The sequence below is a fragment of the Anoplopoma fimbria genome, chromosome 18, assembly GCF_027596085.1.
Source record: "Anoplopoma fimbria isolate UVic2021 breed Golden Eagle Sablefish chromosome 18, Afim_UVic_2022, whole genome shotgun sequence".
Classification (NCBI taxonomy): Eukaryota; Metazoa; Chordata; class Actinopteri; order Perciformes; family Anoplopomatidae; genus Anoplopoma; species Anoplopoma fimbria.
Genome location: NC_072466.1, coordinates 19,855,394 through 19,871,510, shown reverse-complemented (window position 1 = coordinate 19,871,510; position 16,117 = coordinate 19,855,394). Strand labels below are relative to the sequence as shown.

At 42.3% G+C, this 16,117-nt stretch overlaps 1 protein-coding gene across 1 annotated transcript in view; it reads left to right on the top strand.

Moving 5' to 3' along the window:
• Positions 1-16,117, top strand: part of LOC129107121 (centrosomal protein of 128 kDa) — a 41,506-nt gene that overhangs the window by 5,240 nt on the left and 20,149 nt on the right. Inside the window, exons 8-17 of the mRNA XM_054618509.1 lie at positions 1,323-1,409; positions 1,756-1,830; positions 1,988-2,126; positions 2,954-3,093; positions 4,459-4,530; positions 4,834-5,019; positions 8,041-8,229; positions 8,781-9,242; positions 12,413-12,577; positions 13,716-13,880. Of these exons, the coding sequence (XP_054474484.1) occupies positions 1,323-1,409; positions 1,756-1,830; positions 1,988-2,126; positions 2,954-3,093; positions 4,459-4,530; positions 4,834-5,019; positions 8,041-8,229; positions 8,781-9,242; positions 12,413-12,577; positions 13,716-13,880 (1,680 nt within the window). The remainder of the gene's footprint in view (positions 1-1,322; positions 1,410-1,755; positions 1,831-1,987; positions 2,127-2,953; positions 3,094-4,458; positions 4,531-4,833; positions 5,020-8,040; positions 8,230-8,780; positions 9,243-12,412; positions 12,578-13,715; positions 13,881-16,117) is intronic.

Genomic DNA, 16,117 nt, shown 5'->3' with positions numbered 1-16,117 from the left:
ATAAAAGTTTCAGGGTGGAACTCGCGCTTGTGGACTTTGGTTCTGCATCACACGCATCAATCTACATATAGTGTATTCTGCGTGCGGCTGCGTGCACCGTACCGTGGCCCATGGATTGTGACGGTTCAGCAAGGAATGAACAAACCGTTACAGCTCTACACAGGATGCAAAAAATAATTCTCAATTTCTCCTCACTTGCTGGGTCACTTAATTGTCTTTTATGAAGGGTTTTTCTCTCCAATGCACTGCAGTCCTCCCTGGTTTGTTAAAGCAGCATTTCCACTGTGTTGGCCGGCCCTCTTGCTCTGCTTTACGAGACCATAAACCACATCCAGGCAGTAACTTTGATGCAGTGCACTTGGTCGCTAAGCAAGCAATTGCTACTTTCCCGTATTTAATGCCAATAATGGTTTTGTTTTTTTTAAGCATTGCATTTGCCTCGAAGCATTAATAGCTGAGCGAGCTCTGTCATTAGATGCACTTTTGTGATATAGACTCCAAGCTCGATGCACTCAAAGTCAATAGATGCCCACAATCACAGTAAAGAACACATTATCCTGTATTATTGCTCTCTTACGTTGCTACTTTCCATTAAACGACACAAATCATCCTTATTATACATCATCGGCATAATGTTAGTTCCTCTTTGTAATTACTCAACCATTTATTTCTTGGTTACTGGTTTTGGGGACAGTGTTTTGTTCGAGCTAATCAGTGTCTTTTTGAATCTCTCCTGCCTGCTGCAGTTTATTAGCACACCACAGAGGGGCACTGTGTAGCTGTATCCACACTGATAACCTTTGGGAGCTAGACTTTTCCACACACTTTGTAATGACAGCAGCTACCAATTCATTTGCATCCCTCTCCTCCGTAGTGCCCTAATGGGACACCAGCAGGGCCCAAGGCGATGGGAAATAATGCATTTGTCCAAAAATTAAGGGTAAATAAACAAGCATGAGGACATGAAGAGGAAAATAATCTCTTTTACTACTAAAGAGCAAGAGAGGAGGGAGAGCAGAGGGCACATTTATTCCCCACCGATTGGCCCGCTGTGATGTGAATCAAATAGATGATGAGTCACTTGGGTAGATGTTATTGCTAGCAGCCGGTAATTCATCATCACAGCCCGCTCAGAGTGAGGGGGATTGAGTGGGATCTAAGCTCTTGTACAAATCCACCATGATGGCACTATCTCGTTCCAAGAAGATGAGATTGGGGGGATGCCATGATGTAATAACACTCTCGTGTTGCATTCTTACTCTACTCTGATGTGTGTGCTCTTATAAAGATGCATGCTGTGGTATGTGTTTGGTGTTTTGTAGACTTCAGGGAAACGCCAAGTTCAAACCCAGGAGAGAGAGGAGGCAGTTACAGCCAGGCTACTGAGAGCAGGCCGGGAGAAATCCAAGGTGAATATGTTTAGTCTCAAAGAAATGTTTGCCTTATTAAACTTCCTTCCTTTTTCCTGCATCCTTTTACTGAAGTATTAGTTAGAATGAATACTCCTGCTCAGGCAGTTATTTCATTAATAAAATGAAACAGAGCCCCTTCCTAACGGTGTCATAATTGTGCCTTTAACTCAATTTGTATACATTCTGAATGTGTAGATCGTAGATTTTGCACACCTGATGATATACTGTAGGCAATGCTTATTCTGAACCTTTGACACCAGGCTCCTGCAACCTCCATATCAGTTCCGAGAACACTTCTTCATCATGGATTGTCCTGACATTGTTATTGTTATGCTCTCCTTAGACGGAGCAGGAACTGGAGAGAGCTAGGAGACTACTTGAACAGTCTGAGGATAGCAGAGAGTCCCTTGTTCAACAGGTTTGCTTGTCTCTCTGTGTTCTCTACCTGATAGTACATGCAGATGTACAATAAACCTCAGCAGAGAAAAACAATCAGTGCAGCATCTTCTCAGAAAACGTCCATGTCGTTTTCCGACCATTACATGTCTTTCTATGTCTGCTTACACAACCCCCAGGTGGAGGACATGCGCAGCGAGCTGCTGAGGATGAGGAAGGAGAAGACTGAGCTTCATCTGAAGACTTCTCAGTCCATTGCTCAGCCACATGGCAACCACACCTTCAGGGAGGAGGGGAGTGGTGGGCCGAGAGGGGCAGGTACTGAATCTAAGACTGGTATCTAGAGGTGAGGGAAAGTAGCATCAACAGGAAGACAGAGAGGAACTGGATGCAGGTTAAATGGATGGGTTAAAATATTGCTATGACAACTCTGTAAGTAACCATAGAAATAGTTGACAGTATGTCTAAGAGAGAAAATTGGGAGTAGCTGTAGTGAAAATCTTCCCTGTTAATGCCCTACTGTTTCTTTTTTTTTAATGGTATTGATTTTAAAGCCTCAAAAGGCCTTTACTAGCATAGAAAGTTTGAAAATGACATTCTTATAAAATGGCCCAAAGTTCTTTAGTTGTTCAATACTAAATATGATTTAGGTTTAAATCTGAATTTGACCTGGATTGTAAAAAAAATATGGTGTAATACTTTATGATGACATCGGTGAAAATAGTACTATAACATATAGTATTTATATAACAGCATCTGTGTTTGTCATGGAAAGTCCCTCTTCATTCGCAACATGTATCACTTCATTTATATTCTGTTCATGTCTACCAACACTGGGTCTGACCCGAGTGACCAAGGGAAGTGACTGACATGTGAGCCTTGCATGTGAGCTCCCTATATAGTAGGTAAAGAGGTAAAACCAATTCAGAGCAAGGTTTGAAAATAAGTCAAAATGCTCAAATATTCATCTGACTCAAGAGATATTGCCTTGCCTTCTTGCAGTGGGCAGTGTTCTTGTGCTCCCTTATCCATCTGCCACCTCAACTTCCTTGTCACCGTGTGTTGTAAAGTTCTTGTCTCCACATGTAGAGAGATCAATCCTAACAACACTTTGATTATGTGCCTGCATGTGCACATGTGTATAGATGGTTTGAACCTGGAGAAAGAAGTGGCGGAGCTGCGAGCCCAGCTGCACAGGGCTTCAGTTGACAGCGAGGTCGAAGAGCTGAAAAGGACTCTGGACCGAAAGGGGAAGGAGAGGGTGCAACTCAGCTTACAGGTGGAGGTGTGTATCGGAGAAGTGATGTGATTGTGGGTATTTACGTAGGACCTACCTGAGTCTATATCACCAGTGATTCAGAGAAGGCATTGCATGTCCTTCCTTCGTCATCCATGTGGCTGTCTCTGCATAATACCCTTAAAAATAGATGCACTAAGGATTTCTCAGCTGGAGTCAAAACGAACACTTCAGAAGCATGCTTTTGTCTTTGCCCCTGTTGGCGTCTCCACCCTGAGCAGGGTTTTTTCAGTTTGTCGGGTGCCTCTCATCTGTGGTCGCATCCTCCATCTCCATGCTACTTTATCCTCTTAAAATCGTCAGATGAAGTGACAGTCAGAATAGGAAATCAGAAGTCAACCGGCAGTCGTTTATCCATCGCAAACTGGTTTGAAGTGTCACTTTCATCACTGTAACAGGTCATACTGTATAAACAAAACACATTCCCATGCTAAGCATGGGTATTCCACGCTGCTCAGGGTATCAATAAAATGTTAGCGGAAATAGCTGCACTTTAAAGCATTGGCACATTCCTCTAATCTCTGATATTTCCTGCACCGAAAATGTGTTTAAACTCCCACGCTTCCCTTATTGCCGAGTAGGTGTTAAAAGATGAAGAAGGTGTTTGCATGTATCACCCGGGGCGTCTCTTATGCTTTTTATGTGTAGATCAAAATAGACGCTGGAAATGTTTCATTTCAACGGTAAATGAGCAAAAATGAAGTATAATGAGGAGAATAGGGTGGAAGATTAAATTTTTCAGTGACTGAATATATATACAGTCTAATAGGCCTATGACTAATCAGCCTATGACTAATTACTCCTAACTGGCGGTTTTATTCAGTAGAAATACCTAAATGGCATCAGGCTAACCTTACTTGCCCTTACTTGAGTCTTCAATCAAACTGGAAACTTCAAAGTGATTGTGATTTTCTTGTGGAGAATCAAGTTAATCCAGTGCAACTCTCCTTTCAGACTGCTTTTCAGACCAGCCTTGCAGATAATCCATTAGTGGGCAGCATGACAGTCTCAACCTTCTTTGACCTTTCTGCCTTTGCCTTTTTGTCCTTTTCTTTGCTCGCTATACCCACACTTTACTGTTGATCGTTTTTTTTTTTTACTCTCATACCGATTTGCTTTTTTGCTCTTGTCTTTTTCTCTTGCGTCTATTGCCCTGAACCCATTCCTCCACACCCATATGTCTCACTGTCTCCTGCCTCTTTGTCTTTTGGCTCCCATTAGCAGCAGTGGTAGTACACACACACACACACACACACACACACACACACACACACACACACACACACACACACACACACACACACACACACACACACACACACGTCCTTGACCTTTCTCTTTTCTCTAAACCAGGAATTGTCATCAGACCTGGCGCGGCGGGAGCAACAGCAGCTACGAATGCTGGAACAATTGAGGGAGATGCAGGTATTTTTATATTGGTTATTGCGTCACGCTGTAATTCAACACAGATAGGTGATTTATTTGAAGGACTTTAAACAACGGATGCTTGTTCTAGTAGCCATTTGAAGCATGGTGTGTGTAGTGTTTCATTCTGGGCCACAGGTTCACTAAATTAAAAAGTAAAGAAGTTGGTTAAGCTGCAGTAATTAGATCCTTGTGAATTAGTCCTTTTTGACATTTTAGCAATGGCATGGTTAAAAAAAAATAATGATTCAGATTATAAGAATGATTGTACCCTTTTTTTTATAACTTGGCTCATCCTTTCAGAGCCGAGGGCAGGCAGAGAGGAGGGAGACGGAGGCATTACTCCAGGAGAGCACGAGGAGCAGAGATGAATTGAAGACCAGGGCCCAGGAGGCTGTGCGTCAGTGGAGGGCAAAGTGCAGGAGACTGCAGAAAGAGCTGGAGGAGGCGAGCGCCCAGGGTCAAGTCTATACTGACAAGGCCTCACAGGTCGGTTGAGGCAGATTTATGCATTACAGGACTTATGACACCACCGCCTACACTCTTTATACTGTCAAAAAAAGGCCCTCTTTACAGATCATTGAGGCAAGCGGACTGGCCTGCCCTGTCAAGATACTACTGGTGCAAGGAGTTGAATTGTAGTACTACATTTGAAGTGTGAAAAATGAGGGTTATCTCAGCTTGGCATTAAGAAGCCTGTATTACAATCTTGAGGTGCAGGGTTTGAAAGATGTGGGCATCTGGGAAGTGGGGGGGTGATCTAATGAAGATAGTATTAAGTTGCATTATGGGGAATGTAAACTTTTGGGACTTTGTCCAGTACTAGGGGCTAAAAGTCAAGATATCTCGGCCTTTGTTGCTTCGATTTTGACCATTCACTCCATTCAGCCATTTCTCTGTGATGTTGAGGGCAATGACTCAGAGTGAAATGCACAAAAACCTTTCTGATTTGTAGTGTGTTAACCTAACTAGATTTTGAATGGCAATCCAGATTTCAGGAAAGGTCATTTTATAGGAATTTAATTATACCTGTATGCATTTATGAAGTGCTTTCTAAAAGCCTTAACGGTAAAGCCTCTGAGCAGCCTGCATGCAACCTGCTAGAGTTAAACAAACACTGTGTTCGTGCCCACTGTAGTCAAGATAAAAATCAGAACTGCTTAGCAGTCCGTTTCTATTTGTTCCTGGTGACAATTGTCTCACTTTTCAGCTCATCATAAAAACTCTCAGTTGTTGCACAAAATCCAGCAAAAGTTAACCAGCCTGTGGTAAATCTCATTGCAGCTATTGACTAGGTATTATTGGGTGCTGGTGGGCTACTGCAGCTCCAATACGTGGACTGTACCCACAGGCTCCCAGCAGCTCTGTCTCAAAGGTTCCGGATGGTGCTGCTGCTGCTGCTGGCTGGGCTAAAAGCTAGCCAGCTGGCAGCTGGCAGCTCCGTCAACAACTACTGATTGTCTTTGTTGCATTTACTGAACAGTGGACTCTGGCTCATGCACACCTGCTTTGACTTTGTGAGTGTGTTCTAAAAAGTGAAGTAAGCAATTATGTCTGAACTGAAATGAATCCAGCAGTAGACTTATTTGTAGCGACGCCCCTGGCAGCTAGAATAAAACAAAACTTATCTCAGCCAAACTCTCCCTGTAGTTCTGCAACGGTGGAAGCAAACTGCAACTGGCTTCAGGATACATAGAATGTAGGGAAGCATTGTGAACCTTATGGACACACAACACAACAGCAATTTTTACTCTGTTAAAGGGGTATTCACACAAGATGTGAAGCGGATTTTCGCTGACATTACTCGGGCAAATTCGGCCGCCGGAGTCTTTTTCAGAGTATTTCTGAACTTGTGAACATTCACCCTTAATAGCCAATGGGAGGACTTACCTCCATAGATACCACATAACTTAGCAATGTTTATTTCCACCATCAACCTTGACTGAAATAAGCACAATCACTGCCTCCTACGTTTTTTGTGGAAGTCCCAAATACGCCAGAAACACTGTTGTGTCTGGGTTCATAACCTTCTTCTCCAAGCCATCTCCTTCTTGGTTCCGTCTCTGTAGGACCACAGATATTGAGTTATAGAGCTCCAAGAGACCACATATGATGACGAGAAGTTTGTCCTTCATGTCCCTCCAAGTCAGGAGAATCTAAATGCCAACGCAAATTCACAAAATCACATCTGCATTGACTTGTATGTAATTGTGCCGCACAAAAAAATCTGCCCTGCGTTTTGTCTTAACACACCTTCAAACAGATGCTATATTTTATATATTTTTAGCAGCTCTGGGTTGTAAGGGCCTTCCTCCTTTATTCGATTACATTACGGAGCAAATTCAATTTTGGAGTTTTAGAGAAAATAAATCAACAGCCTCCTACCACTAGGGAAATAGATGTGTTAAACTATTTATGAGTTTTTCTGGTCCAGTTCCTCCATGTTCTTTCATAGTAGAAAAGGACTGGAGAAACAGCAAAAGCAGCACCTTCTGTACCTCTGAAGTGTTATGATTGTAAAGAGGAGATATGAACACATACCTGTTGTGATCCATGTGTATGTGTGTCACATGCAGTTCTTTTATGAGGAACAGAAGGAAACTGATCTCAGTTTTAGGAAGGAATGGAAGTGATATATTTAGAACTAGTGAATACCTAAAACACACCAATACAAGTCAGACATACTGAGAATTATCCTGAATGCATGCCTTTCTCTCTTCATTTGATTTCATACATGTTACATTTGTTTTAGCATAAAATGTTTAATATCAGGTCAGATGTTAACTCTTGAATATTGTTTTTATAAATGAACTTAACAATGAGATAACCAAATACAAAGTCAAGTACCTTTTTAAGGTACTGTATGTTACAGTGGTTGTGCTCATTTGAATAATAAAAGGCTGACTGATTATTAGCTTGAAAGTCACTTCCCAGTGTTTTACATTCCATTTGAACTGAGTGAGTCACCTCCAAACTCAGTCAGACAGACATACAGAGAGACAGACAGACAGACAGACAGACAGACAGACAGACAGACAGACAGACAGACAGACAGACAGCCTCCCACCTGGCTTACTCGACGTGAGGAGAATTCATTACCAAATCGTTTCTGCCCCCTTAATGAATTAGGGGAGAGAATCAAGTGCTCAATTAAATGATTAGGTTCTGAGCTACAGCAAAGTCTTTGCAAATTCCAGTGAAAGCCAGAGTATTAGAAGCAATCTGCCTTGAACAGACCTGACCATTGTCCCTTATCAGGGAGCTGAGAGCGAGCATTCTCCTATCAGTGCAGGAGCTGGTTCTGCATATGTTTCTCTGCCTCTGTCTCTCTGTCACTCTTTCTCCTGCTCTCATCATTATTGTTAGAGCTCCTTTTTGTACAGCATCCTCCGCCTCTTCTTCATTTGTCATTCTTCATTTCCCTTCTCCTCTCCCCATCCTCCTGCCCCACCCCCACCCCCTCTCTCTCTGTCTCTCTCTCTCGCGCCCCTGCTCTCTTTCTCCCTCCAGGCAGCCAGGGACAAGGAGAGCTCCCAGGCCCAGCTGAAGGCGCTGAGCCAGCAGACTGAGGGGGCCCGCAGGGAGCTTGGTGAAATCCTAGCCCGTTTGGCCCAGCGTGAAGAAGAGCTCCACCGCAAGGACGTGGAGCTGTCCGAGACCCGCCAGCGCCAGTTGTCACTGGAGCAGGAAATCCGGGAGGTAGGGGGTCTGGCATCAAGCAATCGGAAATATCTTTTCAACTCACTAGGGACACAAATTTGTTTTACTTGTAAGACAACAGACTGTAGGTCAGAAGTGTGCATTTAGAAATCGTATCAGTCCTTAAATTTAGAATCTATCAGCTGAAAGTTAGTTCATTGATTGGATACCAGTTTGACTTGTCTTTTCAAAAATGACAGCAGTTAGCATTGAGGTTGAAATCAAACGGTATCAAACCTCCATGAAGTATGCTGTTTGTATGTCATGTAATGATGACACCTTTATTAGTCAGCAAGCTTTGAAGTTGTGAATAGGTAGACATATCAATTCTTTTTTGCAAATGCAAATTTTTAGTGGTTACAAGCACATTAGCGTTTGTGCACAAATCCCAGTCTAACCACAGACATGGCTGAAGTTTTGATTTAATTCTGTTGGCAGACCAATTTGCCATGTACAGTTTGAAGTGTCGTTAAATTACAAAAAGGAATGAAACCTCAGCTACAGACTCATTAAAAGAGCTTTGATCAGACTCTAACATATTTTAACCCTAGGTGAGGGAGGCCTCAGCTGCCCTGGAGGAGGAGACTCAGCGTTTGGCTGCTGCCCAGACAAGACTGAGGGAAGAGAACCAGAGGCTGGAGGAACGGGCTGACTCCCAAGCCCGTCGTTGCCAGAGAGACCAGGACACACAGGCCGAGCTTCAGGCCGCCCTGAAGCAGATGACCTCAGCCAATGCTCAGCTAGTCCAGAGGCTGGCTGAGGAAGAGATCTCCAAGCAGAACCTCCAGAAGGGCTCCTTGGAGCTTCAGGCCAAGCTGACAGCAGCACAGAAGGAGCGGGCCGCACTGGGCCAGCAGCTGCAGCTGGAGAGAGAGGTACATCAGACAGAACTGGACAACATGAAGGCGATGATGGAGGCCAGCAGGACAAAAAAGTATCGTGAAGTGCAGGACATGCTCAAGCTCTGCGATCAGGAGAGGGATGAAATAAAGGCGCACCTGAAGGAGGTTAAGGTTAGCCCTTTTTTATAAATACAAGTATCTTTTTTTCCATTAAGGACAGTTAGAGTTTGCCACTTGGTAAAAATACTTTTTTGCTTTTTTGCTTAAATAGTACAGTCTCTCATGTCACTACAGTAAATATGTTGCTGGAGCCAGCCTCCAGCTTAGCTTAACTTAGTTTAGCAATAAAACTAGAAACAGCTAGCTTGACCCAGTCCAAAGGGCCATGGAGCTCTGCGGCTTGCGATCTTCAGCAATAGTTTTGGCGCGTGATGTGTACTGCGAGCTAATCTGGCAAGAACACACTGATATTGCACTATAAAACATTTTTTTTATATATTTTATGATTATAAATGATCTCTGATAAATAATAAATAAAAACCCCACCGTTTTTGACTTTCCTTCCCTCTCTTCCTGCTGGTTTCACTGAAAGACCCCCCAATCCACTATTTTTATTAGAAAAAGCCTAGGGGCACTACTTTTTGTGAAAGCGGTTTTTCAAATGACGTACGTATTCCTAGTATTTGTCAGTTGTGTCCAAACAGAAAGTGACGAGCAGACAGGCAGACAGACGGACAGACAGAAACACAGACCTGCAGAGAGAGATTAGCTCTAGAAAATGCTCTTCTGGTGTGAACAGCCAGCCGACAGCTTGCACAACAATTGACATAACGCAGCACTTTGAGGCACCTCCATGTCCAGTGTGAACCCATTGTTAGGCTCTCACTCTTTCTGTATGGCGTTGAAGTATTTATGTTGTATCTGCAGAGTCAACACATGCAGGCCTGATTTACTCTTCCCTCCTCTTTTGTGTCTTTTGCCTCAGGAAGTCTCCTCTTTAAGTGTGCATGTGGCCCCTCTTCACCTCAAGGATACATGAATTCATTTTAATTCATTTATAAACCCCTGCATAGCTCATATGTCTTTCAGCAAGATTTCTGCTCATGTTTAAAACTTTATAACTCCTGTGTTCTCTGAGAAGTTTTTTTATTTTGAGGGAAAAAAAGTTTGTTATATTAGGAGAATAAAGTAGAGATAATAATAAATAAATAATATTTCAATATAAAAAATCTGCCCTTTAGCCTGCTGTGCGCTGCATTAGGTTATTTATCAGCACTCTGCTGATATCGTAGTAGTCCCTTCAGACTGTCTGACGGACACAGAACCAGGCTTGGGACTCTCTCTGGATGAGACAAAGTTTAAAGAAGCAGCTGTGCACTGCTCTTCATCACAGATGTAAAACAGAAACTAACAGAAAAAACTTTAAATCAGACATTAATCTCACTGTGTGTCTTATTGTACATGCACATGTTAACTTCACCACCTCCAATACAGCTCAAAGCTATTTCTGCAAGCTTTTAAGACAGAGCTTCAGGTAAACAATCCAGAAAAGCAGCCTCGTCTTTGGCCTCATCAAAGAAAAGCTTCAGATAATGGTGGTTAGATCAAGTACAATTGTGAAAATGTGCATCCCCAAGAACACTTCAATACCCCCCTTTTAATTCCAGTGCCCCCTCACGTTCTCTGAATACCCCCCTGGGTTCTATATAGTAGCTGCCCACTGGGATGGATCAAATAGTGAGGTACAATCTCTGTGTACTGGGCTGTGTGCATGTATGACACAGCAGTTGACGGTTGATTTGATTTACACAGATTATCTATCACAGAAAAATCAAAGAAATCTTTTGAGATGTAAAGGTCATCAGCCAATCGAAGAGAGATCTTTTTTTTCTTTGCACCTTGGCAGGGATCACAGAGTGCCACACTCTAATTGACATTTAGAATATCATTGGCACACTCTTTTAATTTAGCACAAGGTAGCATGCCTCAGCCACTAAACATCTGGCGTATTTCCGACTCAGTGAGACACAGACAAAATCCTCATTTAGAGTAATTTTCCTCATTGGCCGGGGTTCTGTCCTCTGAGTGCGGGTGAATCGAGGATAGCTGAGCTCCTAATGGTGTGTGGGGCCCCGTGGATCCTCACAGCCGTTCCAAAGCTCCAAGCGTGAATATTTAAAAACCCCGATATCAGACCTCAGAAGTCTCATCAAGGCAGTGCTGGAGATAGGGACTCCACTTGACTTCCTCCCCCTGTGCCCTCCCCGCCTCCCTCCTTCCATATCTCCTATGATGAGCCCTCCCGGGTACATTGTTTCTTAAGGGGCATGGTCCTCGCTGATATGGTTTAGCTTAGCCCATTAGCGGTGCTGAATGGCATTAATATCTGACATAGCTCATTGTAATGGTGTCATTTCCCAGCGCGGTAAGGACAAGGGCGTTTGCTAGAATGTTTTAAAGTACCAGCCTACGGGTGCTGCAGATGTCCCTCAGAAGCCCACCCAATATTCACATAGCATAGCCAGAGGCCTGTATTACAATTTTGATACAGTCAACTGTCAGAAAAACTTGAAATATTCTTATTTTCTTGTCCTTGTCCTCTCACTCTTGATTCCTCCTCCACTCTATCTTCTCTCTCACTGCCTCTCTCTGTCTTAATCCCTCTCTTACTGCCTTCCTCAAGTTCTAATTTTGCATTTTCCATCTGTTTTTCCTCCTCTCACATCCAGCGGTTCTGTTTTTTTCGTGTCACTCCTGTCACTCCCAGTCCTCAGCCATTGTTGTTCATTCCACTTTACAATATCCTCAGCTGTGTGTGGTGATGTTATCATTGTCGATAGACGGCTTATGTCTGACGCTATGGATTTTTCTTTGCAAGCTTCAGATGGACTGAGACTTGAATTAAGGATTTAGATTTGACGTTTGTGATAGATATGACATGATTTCGGAGTCCTGGAATGGCATTTACCCGTTCACTTGACCCAATACATGATATTCTCTGTGCAGCACAGATTGTCATGTCGGACATTATTGTGAATTGACCCAGTACCTGCTCTATGTGACTTAAGATCTTTTACAAAAAGTTATGGATCACTGGCATATTTGGTATTATCTACATATCATCCACAAAGCAGCATTTGTGTCAATAAAATGGCTACTTTGAAATCTTATGTGCACGATGTAATCATTCTCCCCGTATAATTTAGAGCTTGAACATCACAGACAAACAAATTGCAACCTGCTTTTAGTTGATATTTTTTGCAGCAGATGAACTATCAGTCCCTATTCTCTCAGATTATTTCCTGTGTATCATGTCCTTAAACACACCCATTCTCTACCAGGCAGACGCAGCCTCAGACAAGGAGCTGTGCGGGGCGCTGCGCATCAAGTTGGACAGGATGAAGGATGAGTGTGATAAGCTGGCAGCACAGCTGAGCACGAAAGACGAGGCTCACACACTTCTCCACAGAAAGCACCAGCTACTCAAACAGGAACTGGATGAAAAAGTAAGCCCTGCCTCCCTTTGCCAAGTTTTCCAAACATACTGACTAATATTGAAAGAGGTGAAACTTCCAATAAACGAGGACTATCTGTTGTCATATCAGTGAATCACATCAATCCTCAGCAGAAGTTTGGAAATATTTGTGCTGATTCTCACTAATTGTGACAGATAAAGTCCAAGGACATTGACAGGAAAGACAAACGTGCAGACATGAGTGCCATCCGCAACCTTTCCATTTTTAATAGGACAATGCTTTTCACTGAATGTGTGTTTCGTATTGTAACTTTGACACCTTATTTGAAACCATTTGTTGCACATAAGGAGAAAAACACAGGACGCTTGCCCATGTTAAGATAACCACAAATGCATCTCTAGTGTAAAGGACTTTGCTTAGTTTTTTTATAAACAAATGCTGGATAAATTTGGACTGCTACAGAAGCGTCACAACATATACAACCGTTAAGATTAAGATCAAGGATATCTGTAAAGTCAGCTGATCATATAAACCTTAGAATGGTTCGAAGGGTTAAGTTGTGCCATATCAGCACTATTTTTAAAGGGGCTCTATCAATACGTCCCAGGGTGTTTTACAACAGCAGATGAAGTATGAAACCCTACTCACTTCTCTGACAGGCCCCTGATAAGTCGCATGGGGCTCTGTGGGGATCCATGTATTGATTTGAAATTGGGTGAATGGAGGAAAGAGGGCTCTTATTTATGTAACATGGGTGGTTTATCATCCCAGAGACAGGATAATGATCCTCGGTCCCTGGGCAGCACTGATCAGTTGGTTCCTATGCCTCGGACATATTGATCGACTGTGTCCTGGTGGGGACCCTGAAACTATTGACAGTGCAGGTCAGAGGAGGAGACTTAACTAGGTCTGTTTGTGTGAGAGGAGAGTGAATGGCTCTCTGATGCCCAGGCTGTGTCTGTCTTTCTGCATGTGTATTATCGAGTTAACTGTAGAATTGATCTTGTAACAAGCAAACCTGTATTTTTTTCTACTAATTTACAGAGAACCTTCTGTAATTATTGTCTTTGTAGTGTCTTGTGAGATTCAAACAACATAAGTAAAAACACCAGACAGCGATAGCTAATATTGAATCCACCCCTGCCCGGCTCTCTCCCGTCCTCCACAGGTCAGGTCGGGTGAGCGGAGACGTGCTTCAGAGTCCGAGCTCGTTAAGCTGGAGGAGAAGGTGTTGCGGATGGAAGCAGAGCGAGAGGCAGTCCTCACCTCCATGGGTGAGGAACTGGATGCAGCCTGTCGCAGCCTGGCTAAGAACGGCGAAGACAAACTACAGGTATTTAGTTTTGTTTGTTGGGTGGGTTTAAAGCTGCTTTAGCAATTTTTGGCCACATGGTGATTCAAAACACCCTCACAGAGGCCAATACAACGTTGGCCTGTTAGTGAACATGGTTGCATGTTGCCTATTTACACACCCAGCAGATACAGATCAACATAAGCATTCCATTGGAGAAGTCCAATATTGACTCGCTGTTTAGCTCTGATGGTCCACCAACTCCTGAGAACTGTCCAGACCACTTACTTTTCTGAAAGGGTTTGCTGAGAATGGCTGCATACAGTTTTACTCCAAGCATTCAGTATCTGTGTGGGCCAGAGAACCACATGACTGAGGTAAAAATCGCATAAAAGTACATACTTTTAAGATCATCTCACCCAGCTAGTTTTTGTTTAAGGGTTAAAGTTAAAAATAAAACCCAATGCTGAGTTCAAACTACGCGTGACAAAAGCAACAATATGACCGAGTGGCTAGTTATGTTGTCGCAGAGACGCTTTTGAGGTGTTGCTCAAGGGCTTGTTGACGTTTTATGTCGTTAAATAGCACTGGAAACTGGTAAATGACGGAATAGAACAGCTCAACTTGAGCCGGTCTCAACCTTTTGTTGGGCATCAGTTGGAAGCTTCATGTCTTCCATTTAAAATGACTTTAGGAATATTGCTATGTGTGAACGAAGCATATAAACATAGAGGCTTTTTGTCTGTGCAACCTGCATCTGAGCACACTAGGGCTGCAAGTGACAATAATTATCATTGATCGATTTGCAGATTATATTTTTGATCAATCAATTAATCATTTGGTCAATAAAACATCTGAAAAAAGAGTGAAAGTTTCTAAATCATTTTTTGTCGATCGAATAATCTTTCCATCTGTAGATCATACACATGCACCTTCATCATCAATGTCTACTTATCTTGCACATTCTGTACTGAATACTGCAAAGAAGGCTGTATTGACTACGAAATCCTTTAGTTTATCGGCTGAAAGAGGTTTGTTCTCCTAATGGGTTGAAGATGACGGGTTCTTGTAGGAAGAGAAATTGAGATTAATGAGATTGTGTTTCTATGTTTCTGTGTGAGTACAAACAGGAAGATTTACAGTGTTTTATTTGTATTACACTTAACAAGTAGTTCCTAACCTGGTATAAGAAATGTTATGCTACTTTGTGGAGTTAAGTACCCGAACAATGTGTGGAGGATTGCTTCTTAAAATAATAACTCACAACCAAAATCTGCATTTGTTCATCAATTACCTCTCCTGTGTGACCTCAAACTGTTGAAGAAAAACGCTTTTCTGGTGTGTCTCCGCAGTAAGCACTAAAACCGTACTATCTATAACACTTCCACAGAAACAGTCTCACACTTGCATAGACTCGCTTCTTGTCCGTGAGAGTTCTGTTTGTACAGAAGTGTTTTAAGCATAGTTTTGAGCATATGACTGGATGAAAGAGACTTGGATTATACTGCATGTTGTGTGAACTAAGTTTGTAAACTGAGGTTTTCATATAGTTTTACTGTTTAATGCTGCCTCCATTAAGTTTAAACTTCCTCAATAATTCAGGGTAACAAGGGGTGAGTCATTGATATACAATTGATAATTTATGTGGTGAAGTATCCCTTTTATTGGGACAAAAAGCCGTCTAAAACAAAGTTTTCTGTTACAGTAGGTTTTGAGTTCAGTTGAAGAAACCTATTAGAGTATAGTATAGTTAAGTAGAATTCTTTTTTTTCTGGGGACCAACTTTTTAGAAATGCCAAACCATCGTGACCCAATTTACAATAGGCCTTATCTTAAAAGGCGTGAGAAGAGTGAATTTGTGCTTAAATTAACTTTACTAATCATTTTTACTGTCGTTTCCGAATCAACCTATATTGTTTTTTAAAGCTAAACCAGCCAATTCGAAGAGATATACGTTTCATTAAATCATATCTTCATTTAATGCATGTTATTGAATACTTTTTAAATGAGACCAAACAGATGCATTAAGGTGTTAACAGGCTCTTTTTTCATCTCATTCTTTTCATTTCCTCTCATCAGCTACACAAACAGAACATACGCCAGCCTCATAGATTAGATTCAACGTTTTAGTGGGCGACAATTATCAGATCAACACAAATATTCAGGCTGCCCCATGGGTCTCAAAGGTGAACTCCAGATATGATCGCTAAAAAACTACTGTAGAAGAAATTCTGCAAATTGATTTGTCGAGTGGCGACCCAAAAAAAATCTCCTGCATC